The sequence below is a fragment of the Natrix helvetica genome (assembly GCF_964273705.1).
Source record: "Natrix helvetica genome assembly, chromosome: 2".
Classification (NCBI taxonomy): Eukaryota; Metazoa; Chordata; class Lepidosauria; order Squamata; family Natricidae; genus Natrix; species Natrix helvetica.
Genome location: NC_138552.1, coordinates 67938469 through 67961284, shown reverse-complemented (window position 1 = coordinate 67961284; position 22816 = coordinate 67938469). Strand labels below are relative to the sequence as shown.

General features: G+C 37.5%; 1 protein-coding gene across 3 annotated transcripts in view; it reads right to left on the bottom strand.

Moving 5' to 3' along the window:
* Positions 1–3854: 3854 nt before the first annotated feature.
* Positions 3855–22816, bottom strand: part of FRMD3 (FERM domain containing 3) — a 96198-nt gene continuing 77236 nt past the window's right edge. For 2 of the 3 annotated variants that reach the window (XM_081945288.1, XM_081945290.1), the window contains 5 exons: positions 22556–22624; positions 21307–21428; positions 20145–20288; positions 8690–8704; positions 3855–5600 (listed from right to left, as the gene is read on the bottom strand). In XM_081945288.1, coding sequence (XP_081801414.1) covers positions 5002–5600; positions 8690–8704; positions 20145–20288; positions 21307–21428; positions 22556–22624 — 949 coding nt within the window. In that variant the 3' untranslated portion in view covers positions 3855–5001. The remainder of the gene's footprint in view (positions 5601–8689; positions 8705–20144; positions 20289–21306; positions 21429–22555; positions 22625–22816) is intronic. The other variant, XM_081945289.1, reaches the window with a different exon arrangement.

Genomic DNA, 22816 nt, shown 5'->3' with positions numbered 1-22816 from the left:
TAGTGCCAGGTGCCAAGCTATATGAAAATGCATTAGCCTGGGGTATTTGGCTGCCTGGCTATGAAGAAAAGGTCAGCAAAGTGGTCATTCTAGGTTTCCCTTTTTTAAAAAATTTACTAAAATTAGGCCAAAATGAAGAAAGGGAGGTTGAGGTGTGGAGATCCTGTTGCTTGATTAGCTCATCCTAAAGGCACTACAGTTCCCTGTCATCTCCAGGTAGAAGAATCTTGCAAATAAAACAAACACTTCATTCTTATGTCCTCTTAAGGGAGGCAAAAAGATTTCTCCCATAAGGTAGGTTTTTGCCTTTGTTTCTGTTAGATACTTGTTCTAACTACAGTGGTTTCCACTAAGGTTTAATCCTATTGGTCGAAGGGTCTGACAGCTCCCTATAAAAGAGCTGCTGTCAGACTCAACCTTCGCTGGATTGTTCTCACTTGTTGTACTTAATAAAGAGCTGTTGTTACCATTAAGCCTGTGCGTACCTATCCATTACCCAATCTAACAGTTTCTAATTAAAATTCCCTTCTGTTGTCCTGCTTACTCTGAAACTGCCTTTTTACAACGTTTGTCAGTTTTCTTTTTGTACTTCAGTTTTGTAAACTATTAAAAAGAAATCTACCTTTGATTTCCCCAGAAAGCTTGTTTTTGACTATGAAAGTTTAAAGAGATTGTTTTAATGTTCTGTTAGTGTTTATTATAAACTGCTTAATGTTTGTTAGATTCATAATATAGAAATATTATTCTTAAACACAGCTACTCCTTCCTTTTGCTTTCCAAATAAACTGCATTACCAATCAGTTGGCTAGGAATACTTACAATGTTGTTCTGGGAAATGATAGCTTTTAGACATTCTTAAGTGTCCAGTACAAGCTTTGATAATGTCACATTTGCATTAAGCCATCACATGAATTTCACATTATGTCTACAGGAAGTCCTGAACTTACAACCACAATTGAGTTCAAAATTTCTATTGTTACGTGAGGCATTCGTTGTTAGGTTTGCCCCATTTTACGACCTTTCTTGCCACATCTGTTAAGTGAATCACTGCCATTTTAAGTAAATAACCTGATTGTAAAGTGACTCTGACTTCCCCATTAACTTTGCTTATCAGAAGGTCACAAAAGTGATCACATAACCATGGGACACAGCAACTGTCATAAATATGAACCAGTTGCCAAGCAACTAAATTTTGATCACATGATCATGGAGATGCTGCAAAGGTCATACACATTTTTCAGTGCCATAGTAACTGAATGGTCATTAAATGAACTGCTATATGTCAAAGACTACCCGTTATATCACGTCACACTCTCCTAAGCACATCGGATATAAAGATTTTATCTCTGATTTGTATTTACCAAGTAGATAAGAATTCCAATGTGATATCATGTCTATGATATCAAGGCTAGAGTGGCCCAGTCTTACCTAGTTCTGGTGGATTCCAACATTGGAACTTCACTGGATTACCTTGGACCACTCAGTATATTTCAGCCCAACTTCCTCATGGGCTCATTGTTGTGGGAATAAAAATAGGGGAATTGTGTCATACATGTAGTCCTCACTTATCAGCCACAATTGAGAATAGCAACTGTTGCTATGTGATTTAGTCGTTAAGTGAAAAATCATGGGACCATGCCTGGCTTACATCGGTTTGTCAGTTCTGGACGTGGTTGTTATAAACGAGTTGCTGTGGGCCTTAAGTGCGATGTCCTGTGACTGCAGGACACTGACATCCCAGTTGTCAAATACACAAATTGTGATCATGAGATAGTGGAAATTGTACTGCATTGACCGCAACTCTGAGGATCAGTCATAAGTCTTTTTCAGCACCATCATATTTAAACATGAGTCTGTCAGCCCATGGTGGCTTTTTTCAATAGATATTTTATTAGGGAGTCTTATCATTACATTAACATATAAAACAATCAAGATGTGGACATAGAAATGTTAAATTCACTTTACAAAGATAAGGCTCAAGTTTACAGGTACATTTCCCGCCCTACCCATGCCAGGAATTCTTGCCCATTTGCATTTCAGAGAAATAATCCCTATTTAATTCTTCCCAGAGTTTGCGTTTATAAATATTAAACAAATCACAAAATATATGTCAAGTACAGAAAGTTCTACAATATAGTCCAAGCACAAACAGAAACACACAATATTGCACCTACGAACTCTTCATATGCCATCTCTGTTACTTCCAGCTCTGGAGACAAGACTCTTCTGGTTTATGTACATATTCTTCACTCTTTTCTCATTTCTGTGTCTAGAATCTGGAAAAAAGGCCCTCACAATTTGATCGATATATCTCTATCCCTTCATGTACATGCACGTGCCATTCACTGTATACATATCCTTATTGCACAGTTTATTCTCTGAGGTAATTGGTTCCTCAAGCAATTCAATCTTTCCCAGATCAAATTAACTAATACTAACAAAGGTTTCTGATGATTTTGGAGCACATGGACAAGACTACATTTTAGAATCAAGGATCTATAATTAAAGAGCTTCGTATTTTATAAATGCCCAGAAGACCAAGACAAGGGTTTGGATTTATTGCTATTATAATATTTGCAATATCTATATAGTCTACTTTTATAACTATATCTCTAAGATTACTGTCATTTTGGTTTTGGAAAACAACAATAGATGCCTTCTGACTGGGTTCTTGATTCAGCTCAAAGTTGCAAAAAGGATTAAATATGCACCAAACAATAGATTTTTTTTCCAATGGAATAATTAAGGAAAAGAAGAGCTCAAAAACACATTGAAGATAAAATCGTTTCAGTCACAAAAACATTTCATATATTTACTTATAATTGAAAAGATTGCCCTAAAAAAACTACAAGTATTTTGTATTTACTTTTTAGATGATGTAATACATGCAAGGGAAATTACCCAAGCTTTCAACTAGTAAATTATATATTTTAAAAAGAGAAATCTAATTTAAAACTTGTACCCTGATCCAGTCGCACTTAGCAATGGTAAGAACTCCAGAATATAAACCTTTCTAAATCAGGAGCTCATAATTTCTTCTACAATGCATACATCTTTTTTATACAAATTACAAACACAATCTGATTTTTAATTAAGCACATGGGAATTACATTGGAGTTAGTTAGAAAGGTTTATATATTAGAAGGTAGATGAAATATGGATTCGGTTTGTTGCACTATTTTTAATAGGAAATGTAAATAAAAAATATTTTAAAAGTTTTTAACTAAGTTTAAAATGTACTTTAAGTACATACATTTGCTTAATTATTTAAAAATAATAATTTATTAGTTTGTAACAGTAGATAGCAATTCTAAAACTTTAATAGAACAAGAAAAAAGGCTGTAATCTTATACATCTGGAACTGGGATCTAAACAACATATTTCAAAGGAAGTAGGTATAGGACTGTAGGTAAATATCCTATCGCTGGTGTAGTTAGGAAAGGGGAAGAGTGAATTTTCTGTTATGAAATCCAGATTGGCTATTCAGTTTATTTAGTTCTTCTGCTTCTACTTCCTTACCTTTGAAAATTGGGCATGTGGAAATGTTGATCTTCACTAAATACATGAGATTTTAGTCACATCCTCTTAAAAGAGTTTGGAGTTACACAGGCACAATATCTCCATCAAGACAACAAAGATAACAACACACCACTGTCAAAAGGATACTTTTTATAAATAAATCATGTGCATCCATTGTTAATTACATCTGGTAAGAAAGCATGCTTAAAAATAATGCATGAAATTGTAACTCTGGGATTCACCATAATGAAAAATAATAAATATAATCAGAAACTAACTTTTTTTCGGGTGTCTGAAATTCACAGAAGTTTTTCACAGAAACTTCCTCTATCTTTGGAAACAGGTTAATTTTTAAAAATGTGTATTTTAGTAAGCTTAGTTTCATCGTCTTTTTTAAAGTTACCATTTCTCTAACTTACCATCATGTACAGTTAAAACAAAATCTCCTGCAAAACTATACTTCCATTACTTTGCAAAGAACTTTCATGCGTCTCAAAGTAAAATCCAAATTGCCATCTTGAGAAAATTATATCCCACTCTTTAGTTTCATAACAGCTTCTGTAATGTGGTATTACACATTATATTGATTATGTATCTGCTTTTTGATATTAATGCAGAGATCTGAGGAATATGCAGGACAGGTTCAATAGGAAGGAGAGAATGCTTAACCATTTCTGCATCCACTGACTCTTTTCTGCAAATACTTTTCCAACTAGTCTATTCTGATTGTGCTTCCAGAAAAAAAAATGTATAAAGAAAGGAGTAAGTATCTTTTCCTCTCATGGAATTCTCACCTGTAAATCATGGTTACACTGATTTGTCCTAATATGTAGTTTCTCTGAAACTTGTTTATTGAAAAATTATTCTTTCACTGCCATATATCAGACATGTCTATTCTCCATCCCAATTATTCATCTTGTGCATATCTTGAAGAATATTAGTGTTTTTTAAAAATGCTTTAAAAATTCATGATATGTCCTTGTGCATTTATTCATCTGTACACTTAAATATTTTCAGAAATTGCATTTGCTAAAAATTTACCAAAATTTTGCAAATAGATAAAAAAGATTCTTAAATGAAAAAAATCAAACAAACAAAATAATAATAAAACCAGAACAATATAGGCATTGGTTAGTAGAGACATTGTTTTACTAAGGAATATATTCAAAAGCATCCTCTTCTATTTGTAGTTAATGCTTAAAATTAGGACATCATGGCTTGATATGGTAGAAATGATAGCTTTATCTTTATCAGGAATTACTGATAAAAACAGGAAAGCAAATAAAACAAAGACTGCTTTTTGGTTACTTAAAGGCCACTGCTACATCAATTATTCAATTATGAAAAGTAAATGTAAGAATTTTGAAGTTATTGTCTATCAAAATAAAGAACCAATTGAAGATAACCTGCAAGATGTTTATGAGCACCTAAATACTGACTAAAATTCAATATAGCCCTTAGTTTTGTACATTTATTTTATGCTTAAGAGCTACCAAACAAATGGCTAATGAAGTCTACTTTGCAGGCTATCCACTGTCTGAGAGGACAGTAATATTCAATGTGAAACTGCTGAAATTCTGGTGTTTGGCGGATTTCGTGGAGGAAGGAGATGTCAAGATCTGATTCCAGAAGGACAAGTAGTAGAAGAAAAACCACAAGCAACACCCCAAGCCCAGCAAAAAGAAGTCTGGAAAAACTCTTCACAGCAGAGTTTATCTTCAAGTTACCCACCAAAAAGTCATAGCTCCACCTCAGTGCTTTTCGGGCTTCCTTCAACTCCTCCTCCTCTGCAACCAAAAATGCATTTTCATCTGCTTCCAGTTCCTCAAATGAATCTGTATCTTCTTTCCCATTTTCTACCCTTGGAGAAGTTTGAAAAAGAAGGTCTATCTCCTCATCATTAACAGGAGTTGGTAGCAAACTGGTACTTGGATTGTACATCAATTCTGAAATTGTTAAGGGCTCCTCTTTGATTTTCTCACCCTCCTCAACCGAAAGATCTGAACCATCATCTGCTTCTTTAGTAGGAGAGCTTGATATCACAGGGAGCGAAATATCATCTTCCTTCGGCAGCTGGATTCCTGTAAAACAGCATTTTTAGATTCTCAAATTTACATTTCAAGGAGATAAAACTATAGACAAAGCAACTGCTTGGATTTAATCGTTAACTGGTTTATATTAAGTGAAGGGGAATTCTTCATAGTTCAGCAAGTTAAATATAACTTGATATACCATTACTCGTTTTACTTTTTAAAAAATCCAAGTTTTTTAAAAAATAAAAATCTGCATTTTGTGCACCTGAAATGAAAATTTTCAGTTACTTCATTGTATAGAACCATATTCCATGATTCTAAAACCATGATAAATACTGTACTTGCATTATCCGGCACATGTATAATGTGTGTTTCCAGAAGGGTGCATCATAATCTAACATATATTAATAGTCAATATCAGTAAATGAGAAAGTACAAATTGATGGGAAATAGTGGTTATCGTGTGATTCTATTTCTCAAGATACAATATTAATATTATGAGGTTGTCATAAGTGACAAAATGAATTATAGTATGTAAGACAGTTTGACTGAATGAACTAACTGGGGGAAAAAGGTTTTCATTAATTCTAATATGGTTAAACTACAAATTGCATCATTTGTATAATCTTTGTGTAATGATGCCAATATGTAAATCATGCAGATGATGGTATAATTTGAATCAATTTGTGTAAACTATAGTATGCAAATAGCATAAATCACAACAAATGAGATTAACTAATTGAATACAAAGTGATTGTCCATACAAATTTGTATCTAATGATAATCTGTGAAATTGATGTTTTGCTTATGCCATTTATGCTTATGCCATTTAGCTTCAAAGTTAACAGACTTTGAGAAATTAAAAGGGTTCTCTAAGTAAATGTGCAACAAATACTAGTTTTTTCTATAGTCTTCTAAAGTTGTACAACTCCATTTAGAGTCCAGTTTTATTTAATTACTTTGGTGAACTGAAATGAAGTTTATTTTTCAATGCAAAGAACAGAAAGGAATGAATGTAAGCCCAAACTCTTAAGAATTTCTGTGCACAGAAACTTCCCTAATTCTATCCCCATAACAACAATCTTATAAAATAGTTTGGGCTAAGAAGCAGCAACAGATCCAATGAGTTCAATGATCAAATGTATTTATTTATTCAAGATATCAACAATGTCAATTATCTTTGACAATCTTAGTATTTTCCCTTGAATATCAGTTGTAAGACTGTTCACCCTGGATTAAGATGTAGCCTTATTTTTGTACATCTATTCAAAATAAACTAAAACTCCATCTAATTCAACCGAGTTAAAGACAATCTTGATTTTATTTATGGCTTCAAAATCCGCTTTAACTGTTGTAACCCTTAGATCATTCTGTTATCTTACATAGCTTCTCATTCATAATATCAAGCTTCTTTAAAAAGTGGTAGGATATTTACTTCACGGCTGAAACAGGCAATAACTTCCTCTGACTCTTGAATCATTAGCAGCACTGATTGTGGATCCTGCCTCACGTAACTTGACTTTAATTCTCATTTCTTCATGTTAAGATTCATAATACAAAGCGACACTGGAGTTAAGAGCTTGGAAGAGGGCTTAACACTGTTTATTTACTTAGGCCTTTTAATTATGTCAAATTCTGATTTATTTATTTTTTAAAAAAATGTTACATGGTTTCAGTAAAGTGTTAAGGTTTGTGTTAATTCTGTTTGTTAGTTTAATTGCATTTTTCTAAGCCATCCTGGCTCCTATAATAAATACAATCAATCAAAGACTAGACAAGAGAGAAAAACAACAGCCTGGAGAAAAACTGATGATAGAGGACAAATTCACTATTTGAAGGTGATAGATAATAATTCACAAAAATGTGTTTCATACAAAATAAAACAAGAGCTACAAAAAGTCATTTAGCAAATACAACTTACAACACCTCATTCACTTATACCTCCCAATAAATATTTGCAAGATCAATGATGCTATCACACAGTATCTGATTACTGTATGAAATAAATTAGTTTATTACATAGATTACTCTGATTTAAATCTGTCAGTTATTTACTGAATCAACACTCCTGATGTTGGGTGCATATCTGTCATGAACTATCAGGATAGAAAAATAATCAGTTCAGACCTACCAGCTCTGCCCTGGAAAATGAAAATTTACTTCAAATAATCTCCTGATAACTTCAACTGAATCTGATCCTAACATATAGCAAGAAGAAGATAGAAAAAGTTCCAGTTTTATACTCAGTGGAATCTCTTAGAACAGGTTATATAATTGTAGAACGAATGGAAACTTGTTACATACTAATAGCAAAAAAAATCTAAAATTATTTTCATGTTAGCTATATTAATTAAGAAATAAAAGACTGTATAATGTTGTTTCAATTTCTTCAAAAAGTACATTTTAATTCAATAAGAATGGAGAACTAATCATTTAAAATTTTTATTCTCAAGTAATATAGCCACACATTTAACTAGCTATCCTAAATTCAGATAAGGCGATATTCCTACTTTAGTAATTACTATTTCTAAATTAGTAACATTAATTAGGATTAGAAATGTGACCCTTATAAAAACATGAATAATGATTGTGTCAGATCTAGTATTTAGTTTTCAGTTGCTCAGTTGTATTCTTTTTTACTTCATATTTGAAAAGGTCATTGTGTGTGAATATGTATTGAATACATTTTGATAAAATAGAACATTGGGCAGCTTATTGCTTACTGGAGAAAGCTACATTTTAAAAGATTATATCAGAATATTCTCTCATTTCATGTTACACTCATTGCCACCATACATTTTTCTGACTTTAGCTACATCATCACAATAATGGTAATGATGATGATAAAGACAAAGGATTAAAGGTACAGTTCATACAGAGCACATTAATACAACATAGTACAAAATCAAAATGGAACAAGACCACTTTTTCAATATGGACATGATTTTAAAACATGATGTAAATTCATTAAAATTGCATTTTCATCATAGACAAGTATGGAGGACAAAAGTTCAAAATGCTTTCAAAGGGCTCTTTAATAAAGTTTAGTAAAAATGGTCTCAAAATGGCTCCAGGCCTAAATTTAATGCCTCTGCATGCACATGCTCACAGAAAATTTTCAATACATACATACATACCCATCACGCTATTCTCTTTTGGGTTAGGCAATGTTTTGAAAAATGCAGAAAAAGAATGAGAGATAGTAAATTACATAGAGGAGATAAGAGAAAAAAGAAATCTGATTTATACCGTTATCTTTTATTATACTTCTTCATATTTTTCTCACCCCAGCAAACTATCCTTACATCCACAATGTCCATGCATAGCATCATACACTACATTTATTTCTTATATTGTAATATCTCACCTTTGTCTTTTTTAAAGATCTTATTAATTCTATCTATTCAGGGTTTTCCTCTCAATTCAATTATCTCTAATATATTTCTTTTGGAATTCAATCTTCATTCATTCTATCTACAACAGAGGTGTCAAACTCAAGGCATCACATTGCCGTCACATCACGTATCGTGACATTCCCCCCCTTCATGGAGCTGGGGTGGGCGTGGCCTGCCCATGATACATCCAGCCCATGGGCCGCCAGTTTGATACCCTTACTAAGACCAAAACTTCTCAAAGTATTTCCTTCATATTGGCAATTCACCATTCAGCATGTGTTTATTTTTTACCCAATTCTTGTTTTATAATACATACAACACTTAAGTTACTTGTTTCTACTGCACATAATTTACTTTTATATTTCTCTTAACATACTCTTACTTACACAGAACAAATTGTACTGTACAGTAGCTGTTTTAACTTAATTTGTCATTTGTTCTGCATAATAATTTTTTACAACTTTTCTACTTTATTACTGTCTTAATTCTTTCCCTGTCTTTAGTAAACAGTTTGCCAAGGTACATGTTCATCCATTTGTCCTATTTCCCTTTTTTTCTATGCACAACTTTAATTCACTTAATTTTGTTCATCTAATTTTATCAAATTCAACTACCCTAGCCTTTGATATATTAAGTTCCAGATCCATTACTTTGGTTCACTTTAGCTAACATTTACAGCACATCACCAGCTGTATTCAAATGGCACCTAAACTTATATACCATTTCACAGTGCTTTCCATCCCTCTCTAAGTAGTTTACAAAGTCAGCATATTGCCCCCAACAATTATCTGAGTCCTCATTTTATCAATCTCGGAAGGATGGAAGGTTGAATCAACCTTGAGCCAATGAGATTCGAACTGCGGAACTGACGGCTGCAGTACTGCATTCTAATCACTGCACCACCACGGCTCAAATGCAACATTCATGTCTCCATTCAACATATCTCTAATATTGCAAGCATTTATTATACATTTATCCATAAATGCGTTGAACAATCAAAAGTTTATTATACATTTCACCTTAATTCATTATCAATGTTGAACCATTCACTAGTGTTTCATTTATTCTCATATTTGTTTTACTTCCACCATTTACTGTTCTTATCACATACATCAAACAATATTCAGTTCAATATTTCTGCAAGATATCTCATAATTCTAGGTTAATGACTTTATCATAGGTTTTTCTAAATCAACAAAATTCTGTAAGCTTGCTCCCAATGCATACATTTTTCAGTATTTTGTTAAATTGCATAAATCTATCTTCACATTTTATTCCAGGCACAAAGCCTCATTGCTTTTCCTAAACTTTGTGAGCGTGGCTGAGTGTACCTAGGTAATTTGTAGCATGTCTGTAAACAAGATCATTCAGTACCCATGCATAAATATTGCTAATAATGTTGAAGCTGAAATCTTATCACTATGTTACACATATTAATAAGGTAATTCTATGAAAGTAATGCACTATGTGCCAGATTTGATGTGATAAGTCTCACCCACCTTATTTCTGTATTCAGCTATTGTAGTGAAAAGAATGGGATGTTACCACAGAGAAGTAGCTCTCAAGTAAATCGGAGTATGCCATAAAGCCTGACAATCAAGATTCTAAAAAGAGGGAGTTTCTAAAAGAAAATCAAATAATGTAGTCCTTCAAATGACCCATGAGTATTAGATAATTTTGTGATACTATCCCTGCAGGTTATATTTAGCCCCCATCAGCTCCTTCATCATCTCGACATAGGAATATTGGGTCCTGGATACATGTCAGAATGTCTTCCCATGTATTCATCCCCAACACTTAGCTTGGTATCTGAGAATCTATTTCAAATGTTTATGCTGGCTGAGGTACAAAAATTCTGTAAAAAGAACAGAACCTCTTCAATGCTGGCAAGTGATTTATGGAATACCATTCCAACAAAACCAGCACTGAATGCATACAGACATTTGGAAAGGACTAAGAATTGCTTTTCTGCCATGTCTGTTGTCTGCCTTTATAATTGGTTGTTACAATGTACTGTATCTACGTTGTATTATTACATTGCTGTTGATTTATTTTTTTATTAACTTTAATTTATTACTATAACAATCTATAGTAAAGTGGTCTGATTTCCTATTTAAAAACATGCTTACAATATTTCCATTGTTGATGCTTCAAACAGTATTAAAATGATAGTTGTTCATGTAATTTAACGTTACTGAAGTGAAAATATTTTTGCAGAAATACCTTCATTCTTAACATTAGGAATTCTATTTGCAAAAGAAGACTAATGAAGCAGGGGTTCTCAAATTTTGAAGAACCACAGTGCCTTAAATGGTATATTAACGTCTGTGCAATAGCACCCTTGCCATGAATATAATGCATTTATTTGTTTGTTTGTTTTGTTTATTTCATTAATCAGTTTTAGATGGTAATCCATCTGGGCAGCATATTATAATCCAAAGATCACATACTGTATGTAAAAACAATCATATAAACTAAATATGTAAAAACACATGCTCAGAATTAAAATCAAAATTAAAATATACAAATCCCAAGTACAGAGAAAATGAGTATATCCACCTCACTAGAGCACCATTTGAACATGGCCTGATGTGCTGGAATTTCCCCAGGCCTGATGACATAACCAGGTCTTGAACAATTTACAGAATATCAAAAGGAGTGGAGCCAACTTAAACTTGGAAGGAGGGAGAGAATGTTCTACAAGGCAATGCCACAGTAGAGAAGCGGGACCTGCCTCCTGGGACCCACCAAATCTAAGTCCCTTGTAGATTTTATTTATTTGTTTGTTTGTTTGTTTATTTTGTCAAACATATCAAAGATAACAGGTATAAGTATAAACATAAATATGAACACAGTAAATGTGCACGAATAAATGGAGACAATTGGACAGGGACGGTAGGCAAGCTGGTGGGCTTATGCATGCCCCCTTACAGACCTCTTAGGAATGGGGTGAAGTCAACAGTAAACATTCTAAGGTTAAAATTATGGGGGTTTGGGGATGTAACAACAGAGTCAGGTAGTGCATTCCAGGCATTGACCACTCTGTTGCTGAAGTCGTATTTTCTGCAATCAAGTTTGAAGCGGTTTACCTTGAGTTTGTATCTATTATGTGCTCATGTATTATTATGGTTGAAGCTGAAGTAGTCACTGGCAGGTAAGACATTGTAGCAGATAATTTTGTGTTCTACGCTTAGGTCAGACCATAGGCGGCAGAGTTTTAGGTTGTCCAAGCCCAAAATTTCAAGCCTGGTAGCATAGGGTATTCTGTTGTGAGTAGAGGAATGGAATACTCTTCTCATGAAATACCTCTGGACTTTCCCAATTGCATTAATATCCGATATAACAGTGCGGATTCCAGGCAGATGAGCTGTATTCGAGAATTGGTCTAGCAAAGGTTTTGTATGCCCTGGTTTGCAGTACAGTATTACCAAGATGGGTAACCCTATCTTCACAAGATTAGGTTAACAACTCTTAATGCCTTTTTGGCAATGCTGTTACAGTGAGCTCTGGCTTAAATTGTTTGAGATGAGTACTCCAAAGTCCTTGACAGAGGACCTTTTTGCCACATCTACTGGGATGGCCTATCTGAGAGAGGCAATTCCTCAGATAACCTGGTCCCATGCAATGAAGGGCATTAAATGTTAAAATCAGTACCCTGAATTGGATCCAGAAGCAAACTGGCAACCAATGCATCTTGCAGAGCAGAGGTATGAGATGTCATGCTTTAAAAACACATAACTGCCTGTGCTGCCTCATTCTGAACCAGTTGATAAATGCTTTTACTGGGATTATAGATGAAGAAGAAAATATACCATTTACTTTTAATAATTAAATATTTCAGTAATCTGAATCTGTGAGGTAGCATAGCCACCCACTTTGTGCTTCCAGAAGCAAAATGAGACACATGGTTCTACCAAGGTTTTGACGACACTCCCACTTTCCACAATTCTGGTCAGGTTTTAAAAGTATTTGAGATCTTAAATACTGTTTGAAAACTGTTGGTGACTCAAGAAAATCCTGAGCCATAGTTTGAGGACCACTGTCACAGAGATTTATTATCACTTTCCTAAAATAAAGATGTCCTAGAATTTATTTCAGAAAGCTTCACTATCAGTAATAAAATAGGCTATAATATTTCTGAGAGTAATCCCTTTGGTCTTCCTCAGCTGAAGTATCACTTTTTTTTTCAATTTAACATGGTTTTTGATGAGGGTACATGGGCACAATCATTCCCTAAAGATATCTATAAGTATTAAGTGTCATGGAATTGTACTATCTATAATTCATAGATTCATTCATGTCATACATTTACTGTACATCAGACACTGAAAACTAAATGTACATTTTCCTCAGTGCATTAAGTATTTGGTTAAAATGATAACTTAATATACAATTGAACGCCATCTGTCAGAAGGACATTCCTCACTGAATGCTTTTCTTTTCCTCCGATATCCTAGCCTTCAGCTTCCCCAGCTGTTCTTTGTTTGCTCTTTTGGATAAAGGGAAAATCATTCAAATCCCAATGCTATAATTTACTATTCCCTCTGTTTTGACCCTTATCAATGTTCAAAAATACCAGAGAAAAAGGGGCATCATCTTTAAAAAAATATTTCAATAAACTAGGCAAAAATGAACTTACCAGCACTTGTAGCTGTGATCTTTGACCCATGCCTCAGAAGACGAATGCATACATCTTTACTACAGTGGTTAACCATTCGCAAATGGATACTCCTCCGGGTTTGGATTTTTACTAGGCATTTCACCATATTGACTAACAGCTATATTTTCTATTTCAGCTTTAATGAACTAGCCACCCATACTAGCTGTGACCTTTACCAAGTTTCCACTGTGTCCAGCTTACAAGAGTCCAGCTGAATGAATCAAATAACAGCTTCTAATTCAGCCAATAGAAATAGCCAACTAGAACACAGAGTGAGTACCTATTTTTAAACCCTTCCAACTGGCTTGTAATACACAAAGTAATTAACAGCAAATACCAACCGTTCCCTTAACAGTTGTTAATTAACAGCTGCACTATATATACTAGTCTAAGCACTTGAACTGTTTACTGCATTGTAACGCAGACTACTAAAGCAACGGACATAAAAGTTTGCCAGTATATATATTAGAGCCAAACTAAGACATTATGATTTTTATATGGGGATTTATTTTGTTTTTCAAATGTGAGTCTACACTTTTAATTATCTGTAGAGATAATTCTGTTCAATTTAGTCTAATGATTGTAAAAGTTAAAGGTATAAATATTCAGGTTGGCAGGAAGGGTTCCGGTGGTTTCCAGACCTGAGAGGCATTTTATCTTAGTCCCAAGGCTACCACACAATCCCACCGAGTTTTCATTCATAAAAGTGGGAAGAAGAAACCTAGAATTTAAATCCTAGAGCACAGATATAGAAAGTCTGTGACTTCTTTACACTGGAGTGAATAATAACCTAATGTAGCCAAACTGTGGCTAGGAATCTTCTCCCAAATGTAAAAAAGACTTTTAATTCACAACCAAATGACTGCAAATTTAAGATTTACTGGACACGAAGCCTGGCTCTGATGTTGCTGCTCCTGTATCTGCTATTGTAGGAAAACCTTGCACACATCTAGGAGTTACAAAGTAGAAACAGCAGTAGTGTTTTTGCTAGTGATAATTGATGTTGAACTGCACTAGTCTAAATATATAGTGTACAGTAATCATTTGGACCAACCGTTGATCTTCTGGTATTGTCCCCAAGGCTGACTAACTGAAAAGAGTAATTTATGACTAGTCCTCACACTTGTGAGTGTTGTAGTGTCCCCATAGCAATGTGAACACATTCCAAGCACTTGGAAACCAGCTTGTTTTTACAACAGTTGCAGCATCGGGGGGGGGGGGGGATGGTGTCACGTGATCAACATTTGTGACATTCCCAACCAGCCTTTGACAAGCAAAGTCAATGGGGAAATCCATATTCACTTAACAACTGTGGCAAAAATGGTTGTAAAACCAGGCATGACTCACTTAACTGCATCGTTTAGGGGCAGAGGTTCTGATCCCAATTGTGGTTTTAAGTCAACCACTTGTATTTCTGTTACAACACGACAATTTCAGTGTACCTACAAAATCAGAAGTCCTCTGAGGAGAAAAGTGTTCCAACGCACTGCCATATAAATCCAAAGGAGTCTTTTGTTTGTTAAGTCCTCTCCACAGAAAAATTATTTTACAAAAAACATGAGATCAGAGCGATCCAAGGAGATTCCAAGAGACGCATGATGGCAATATTCCCTGGCGCTTCCCTGGCGCTACCCTCCACCGCGAGGAGGCGGAACCAGTATGTTCAAGCTGGTACCGCCCCAAGCACTTGATGGAACCGGATAGGTTCCAGGCGGAGCTTGGGCCGTTACCTGTAGCCCTAACCCGCGCTCGGTCGGAGGACCTAGTCGACGCCTGGAATAGGGCGACGGCGGGGGCCTTAGACCGGGTCGCGCCTCTGCGACCTCTCCTGCGGCAGCGAGCCACCCGGGCCCCTTGGTATACCGAGGAGCTCAGGGTGATGAAGCGCCATAGGAGACGTCTAGAGAGCAGGTGGAGGTCCTCACGCTCCGAATCTGACCGAACACAGGTAAGAGCCTTTTTACGGACTTACCTTGTGGCATTGAAAGCGGCCAAACGTAGGCATTGTGCCGCTCTCATTGCGTCTGCGGATAACCGCCCTGCCGCCCTGTTTAGGGTGACCCGCTCTCTCCTGTTGCAGGAGACGCGGGAGGCGCCCTTGCAGGGAAGAGCAGAGGAGTTTGGAGAATATCTGCAAGACAAAATCGATCAGATCCGGAGCGGGTGGACCTCCGTCAGTGGACCAGACGAGCCGCCAACAGCGAGTCTTGAGAGACCACTCTGGGAGGAGTTTGACTCTGTTGCCCCCGAGGATTTGGACAGGTTACGTGGACGGCTGCGACCCACCACTTGTTTAACGGACCCGTGCCCCTCCTGGCTGGTACTGGCAGCCTGGGAGGTGACACGAGGCTGGCTCCTGGGCCTGGTGAGCGCATCACTGGGTGAGGGATACTTACCAACCGCCTTGAAAGAGGCGGTGGTGAGACCCTTGCTCAAGAGGCCTTCGCTCGACCCAATGGAGCTAGCTAACTATCGTCCAGTCTCCAACCTCCCCTTCGTGGCGAAGGTTGTTGAGAATGTGGTGGCGCAGCAGCTCCCGCAACACCTAGACGAATCCGATTATCTAGACCCACGCCAGTCCGGCTTCCGACCCGGGCACAGCACCGAGACAGCCTTGGTCGCGTTGGTCGATGATCTCTGGAGGGCCAGAGATAGGGGTTGCTCCTCTATCCTGGTCCTATTAGACCTCTCGGCGGCTTTTGATACCATCGACCATGGTATCCTATTGCGCCGGTTGGAGGGGATGGGAGTCGGAGGCACCGTTTTGCGGTGGTTCGGCTCCTACCTCTCCGACCGGAAGCAATGTGTGTTGACAGGGGGACAGAGGTCGTCCCTGAGGCCACTCACTTGTGGGGTGCCACAGGGGTCGGTCCTCTCGCCTCTCCTGTTCAACGCATATGTGAAGCCGCTGGGTGAGATCATCCGTGGTTTTGGGGTTGAGTACCATCTCTACGCTGATGATACTCAGCTGTATATTTCAACCCCAAACCACCCCAACGAGGCTGTCGAAGTGATGTCCCGGTGTTTGGAGGCCGTCGGGGTCTGGATGGGGGACAACAGACTCAAACTCAACCCCTCCAAGACCGAGTGGCTGTGGTTGCCGGCACCACGGTTCAGCCAGCTGACTCCATCGCTGGCCATAGGGGGCGAACAGTTGTCCCCTGTGGAGCGGGCGCGCAATTTGGGTGTCCTCCTTGATGCCCGGCTGTCAATGGAGGACCATGTGGCAGCCGTGGCAAGGGGGGCATTCCACCAGGTTCGCCTGGTGCGCCAATTGCGCCCCCTACTGGACCGGAGTGCCTTGCGCACGGTCACTCATGCGCTGGTGACGTCTCGCCTGGACTACTGCAACGCCCTCTACATGGGGCTTCCCTTGGGACGCGTCCGGAGACTGCAGCTAGTTCAGAACGCAGCCGCGCGGGTTATTATGGGAAGTACTCGTTACTCCCACGTAACACCTCTCCTGCGCGAGCTGCACTGGCTACCTGTAGCCTTTCGGGTGCGTTTCAAGGTATTGATCACCATCTTTAAAGCGCTCCATGGCGGAGGACCTAGTTATCTGCAGGATCGCATCCTACCACACACGTCCCTGCGACCTATCCGCTCACACAGGGAGGGCCTTCTCCTGGTGCCGTCCGCTAGGCAATGCCAGCGGGCGACACCTAGGAGTAGATCCTTCTCTGTGATGGGCCCAACCCTCTGGAATGACCTCCCCCCCGACATTAGAACCACTACTGACCTCCGCTCCTTCCGACAGAAACTGAAGACACACCTGTTCCGACTGGCTGGTTTGGCATAATTTACAACGTCTACCCCCCCCTGGCATATACTTTTTACTGGCTTTTAGAGGGATAGTGTATAAATTGTATGATATTTTAAATTCTATATTGTTTATTTATTAGCTGTACAGTTTTGGTCTATTTTATCCTCCTCCTATGCATACATGTATTTTATTTGGTGTTTTTAATACGGACTGTACACCGCCCCGAGTCCCTTTCGGGAGAGGGGGCGGTATATAAGTGCTAATAATAAATAATAAATAATAAATAAATAAATATTCACGAATTCTCTTGGTTCAAAGTTATGAAAGCAAGGAGCCCTACATAACTCTCATGACGAGGAGAAAAGGTATTGGCAATTAATAACACAATTTAATAATCAAAGTGCAGAAATAAAAACAACGGCAGAATTGCATCAAGACAAGATCAAAGTAAACAAAATACACAGAGTATTCCTAAAATACCATATCAGTTTTATTTCCCAAAGCCATCTAAAGCCAAATAAGGAAGAAAACCTTTATAAAATGTTTGATGATTTGGACAAGCACAATCTATATTGCTCTCGTCTGATGCAATGATTTCATGTTTCATATCTCCAAAGGTAGTCCTCGACTTACAAGAGTTCATTTAGTGACCGTCACTGAAAAAGTGAGTTAAGACAGTTTTTCACACTTATGACAGTAGCAGCATCCCCATGGTCTCATGATCAAAATTCAGATATTTGGTGACTGGTTCATATTTATGACGGTTGCAGTGTCCTGAGGACACATGATCCGTTTTTGCGACCTTCTAACAAGCAAACTTAATGGGGAAGCCAGATTCACTTAACAACCATGTTATTAACTTAACAAATGCAATGATTCACTTAACAACGGTGGCAAGAAAAGTTGAAAAGTGGGGCAAACTCACTTAACAAATGTTTCACTTAGTAACATAAATTTTGGGCTCAACTGTGGTCGTAACTCGAGGACTACTTGTAATGTCTTCACCAGGGCTGAAATGTGTGGCCTTCTGAAGGTTGTCAGATGCAGGCTAGATCTGGAAACAGACTCCACAAGAAATATTGGAGATCAGTTCTATTGATATAGATTATTATCTATAACATAATCTTGAAAGTGTTTTCACTTTCTTCCACATTATACAAAGAGTATCAGGATGGAGGCACTTTAATGTCTTCTTTCTATTCCGGGCTTATTTTTTGCTAAATCTTGCATTTCTTTTCCAAGGTCATCTTTGCGGTTCTCTTCACAGGGCAATATTTGAGGGGTGGGGAAATACACGATGGTTGATTTAAAGCAAAAGAGGCATATGAAAGAGTGAACTCACCGCCTAGAGCAGGGGTGTCCAAACTTGAGAACTTTAAGACTTGTGGACTTCAACTCCCAGCATGGCTGGCTGGGGAATTCTGGGAGTTGAAGTCCACAAGTCTTAAAGTTCCCAAGTTTGGACACCTCTGGCCTAGAGTAAGCAAGCATTACTCTTTCCCTCTTGGGATCCTAAGCTATGGGAATGCCTGGGAAAGAGGGTTAAAACAGCCCCTCTTTCTTCTTAACTGAAGAGCATGTCCCATAAAATGGATCAGAAATCAAGTATGTGTATGGGTTGGTGAAAAAGGAGTCAAGCCAAAAGACAGAATAGAAGTGAGCAAGGAGCCTCCAACGCAAAAGCAAGCAGCAGAGGTGGGGGAAGAGCATAACCAGGGTTCGCAAAAGAAAGCACCCAAACAAACAGCCCAGGCACAGGACACAAACCAACCCAGGAAGATGCCAAGATGAACATGGGATTGGGAGCGGGGAGGAAAAAAAACACCCATTCATTAATCTATAAAGAATGAAAAGGGTTTTCATATGCAAATGACTTAGCTGGTTACAAGAGATGAAGACCTGGGGAACAAGGAAATGCTCAAAGAGCTAGGAAAAAGTTGAGAGGAAAACAGTGCTACAAACATATAGACATTGAGACAGAAATTTAAAGATGAAGGAAGATAGAAATAGTTGTAAACTTGTACTAATAAGAAAACTAATGAGAAAAAGATAGGTAGGAAGCATGTAAGTATGAACTTAGAAGCAAGAATAGAATTAGCATTAAGATTAGGAATAGAAAGAAAGGACTAATTTTATATAATAAAACAACTTTTATGAGTGGGGAAAAAAAAAACCAAAATGTAGCATTTGTAATCTGTGCCCGATTAAGAAAATCCCTAAGAGATTATTAGAAGTGAGATGTGATACAGTAACCAGACATAAATAAAAGATCTACATGAAAAAGAAAACATTTTTTTTAAAAAAAATTAAGTCTGAACCTTAATTATCTTCATGTCAGAAGGATGGTTTATATTCACACAATCTTCATCATTTGTCAACCTTCCTTTTTCCACTAACATACACATATAGTACAGCAGGCATGGATGCTGCAATTAGCTATAGTGACAGACAGGTTGTTTCTCATGTTGGGGACAATGCTCTGTCTACTTATATTGTCAGAATGCTGACAATATAAGCCTGCTTATAACGTGGGAGAGAAACAAAGGAAAACCTGGTCTTGGATTGACAAATGAAAATGCATGGAATAGATAGAATTATTTGAATACGTAGGTACTGTTAATGAGAGTTGACCAACTGGAAGCTATTCTGCTTGCAATAGAATGTAGCTGTATTGTTCTTTGAGAAGTCAGTAGCCACTGAGTTCCTGAATAGGAAAGCTTGACAGCCACACCCTACCACATGGACAGACACACATACACCATATCAACACTCACCAAGAGATCTGGGGGCACGAATGCGGGGGGGAGTATCACGTGGAATGGAGAAAGAGCCAGATTTCCAAGTTGTAAGGCTTCCAGGAAGGAGTACAGGGATGGGATCATGCGGTACCAGGTGGGGACTGATAGCAGGATCTTCCCCTGACAGGGTATAAAAATAGCAGCAGTTAAGAGAAAAGATGCTACCTTAAGAGCTTCTCAGTCACACTGCCAAAGAAACCCAATACAATGTAATGAAGAATTAAGAAAATGTAGCTAAGGATGCCTTTCCAGGTGCAATATTGAGTGGACAGAATTCAGTTACATGAACTTCTGTCTAAAAGCGCTCCTTGACTATTTGAGATTGAGACTATTTGTATATTTTCTACTTAGAAATGGTAGAATAGGTTGTGACTTAGTCCCATCCCATGGCAATATTTTCTTAAATGTCTTACAGAAAAAATTGAACAACAAAAATCTATTCTAAGACGACTTAGATCAGGGATGTCAAACTGGATTTCTTTGAGGGATGGATCAACATTGTATTTCCCCGTGGACTGGCGGGAAAAGGCAGGGTGCGGGGAATGTGGAGTGGAGGGGAGATGGGATGGACAACTCCTGCAGCAACCCACACGGTCCATTTTTGGCCAACAGAGTGCTCAGGAGGCCATGGAGGCTGAAAACGGGCTGTGGGGGACCACATAGGCCGGTCATTTGATATTTCCAGGCTGGACCCACGGGCCAGATTTAAGCACACCTGTGAGGTGAATCTGGCCCGTAGGCCTTGAGTTTGACACCCCTGTCTTAGATGATACTGAGTTTAGATCAACAGCTCCAGGCAATGAATAGCTGGGAAAAGTTGATGTCTCAGAATGAACCGCCATTTATTAAATGAAAAATCTAATTGATGATCAAGATGAATCAGTTTCTACTCTTTTTATTAAAGATCTTGTATTCTATAATATAAACAATATTTTGCAATAATTTAAAACTTCCCAGGATGTATTTTTATAAGCAACATATCAACAATTGTCCAGCAATTTTCTTAGTTATGTGAATGAAAATAACTTTTCAAACATATACATACAAAAGGTGTATTTTGAACAATTGATCACTGTTGAATTTTATTGATGTGCTTTATAAAAACAAAAACAGAAGGAGCCTCTTAGCTTAGACTTACCTTCATCAGAAAGAACGTCTTCCTGGTCATCTGGTGATGGATGGAGAGGTTGCAGAGGTTCCATGTTTATTATGAGTTGTTTGCTTAAAGAATAAGAGCTACGACTTTGAGTAATGTTGGTTCTGTGAAGAAAGGGGATAAATTATCCTATTGACTATAAAATAAATTAGGTTGTAGGCATGTATGTAAATACATACATGGAGATACTTATGTGGCATATAAAAAAGAATTTTCTTGCTATTCTCTTCAGAACATTTATTTGTATAAAACATGTTGCAGAACAGTTTGAGGTTATTTACTTTTGTTTCTTGTAGCCAATGCCTAGTGAAACCTGAATCAGTGAAATAGAATTATGCAATTATTACAGGTAGTCCTTGATTTACAACCATTCATTTAGTGACACTTTGATGATACAATGGCACTGAAAAAGACTAATAACCATTTTTCACACTTACAACTGCTGTAGCATCCCTATGGTCATGAAATCAAAATTTGGATGCTTGGCAATTGATTCATATTAATGACAGTTGCATTGAACCAGGGAAGAGCCCTGGTGGCACAGTAGTTAAAATGCAGTATTGCAGACTAACTCTACTCACAGTCTGGAGTTTGATCTTATGGGCTCAAGGTTGAGTTAGCCTTCCATCCTTCCGAGGTCAGTAAAATGGGGACCCAGATTGTTGGGGGCAATATGCTGACATTTTAAACTGCTCAGAGAGTGCTATAAGGCACTATGGAGCAGTATGCAAGAGTCTAAGGGCTATTGCTATGCGATCATAAGCAAATTGACAAGCAAAGTCAATGGAGAAGCCAGATTCACTGAACAACCATGTTACTAATTTAACAACTGCAGTGATTCACTGAACAATAAATGTGGCAATAAATGTTGTAAAATGGGGCAAAACAACCGTCTTGTTTAGCAACAGAAATTTTGGGCTCAGTTGTGCTCATAAGTCGAGGACTACATGTATGCCAAAATGATTTGAGAACATTTGGATTTTCCTGATCTGATGAATTGGGATTTGAGTTAAATGGTTGCCCCTTGCTGAAAGGAATAAGTCGGGAAACACTAAAAAAAATCCTATAATGTAAATGATTATAAATCCTTCAGCTCCTATTACATATTAAAAGCCCATAGCAATGTACTATTGCTGGGAGAACAGTAATTAAATGTATGTTATGTAACTTTTCAATTTGTAATATAGGTCAATGTTAGAAGATTATTTAAAAGTTTTAGATCTGAAAGTACCTGTGCACTTCTGGAGGCTCCCTCTGGATCTTTGAACTTGCTTCAACAACTTCTTTTGCAACTTTGCCACTGTCACAAAATATATATGTTAAGAATTAATCTTTGTACAATAAAAAAATATTTGTGGTGCGGTAACCAAATCCTTAAAACAATACATATATTAAGAAGGATACCAAGTAATGGAAATGCTTTGTCTTTACATATCTATGGAGACACCCAGGTCATGGTTGTCCCAAAGGTGCTTTTTCAAAAGGCAACTGG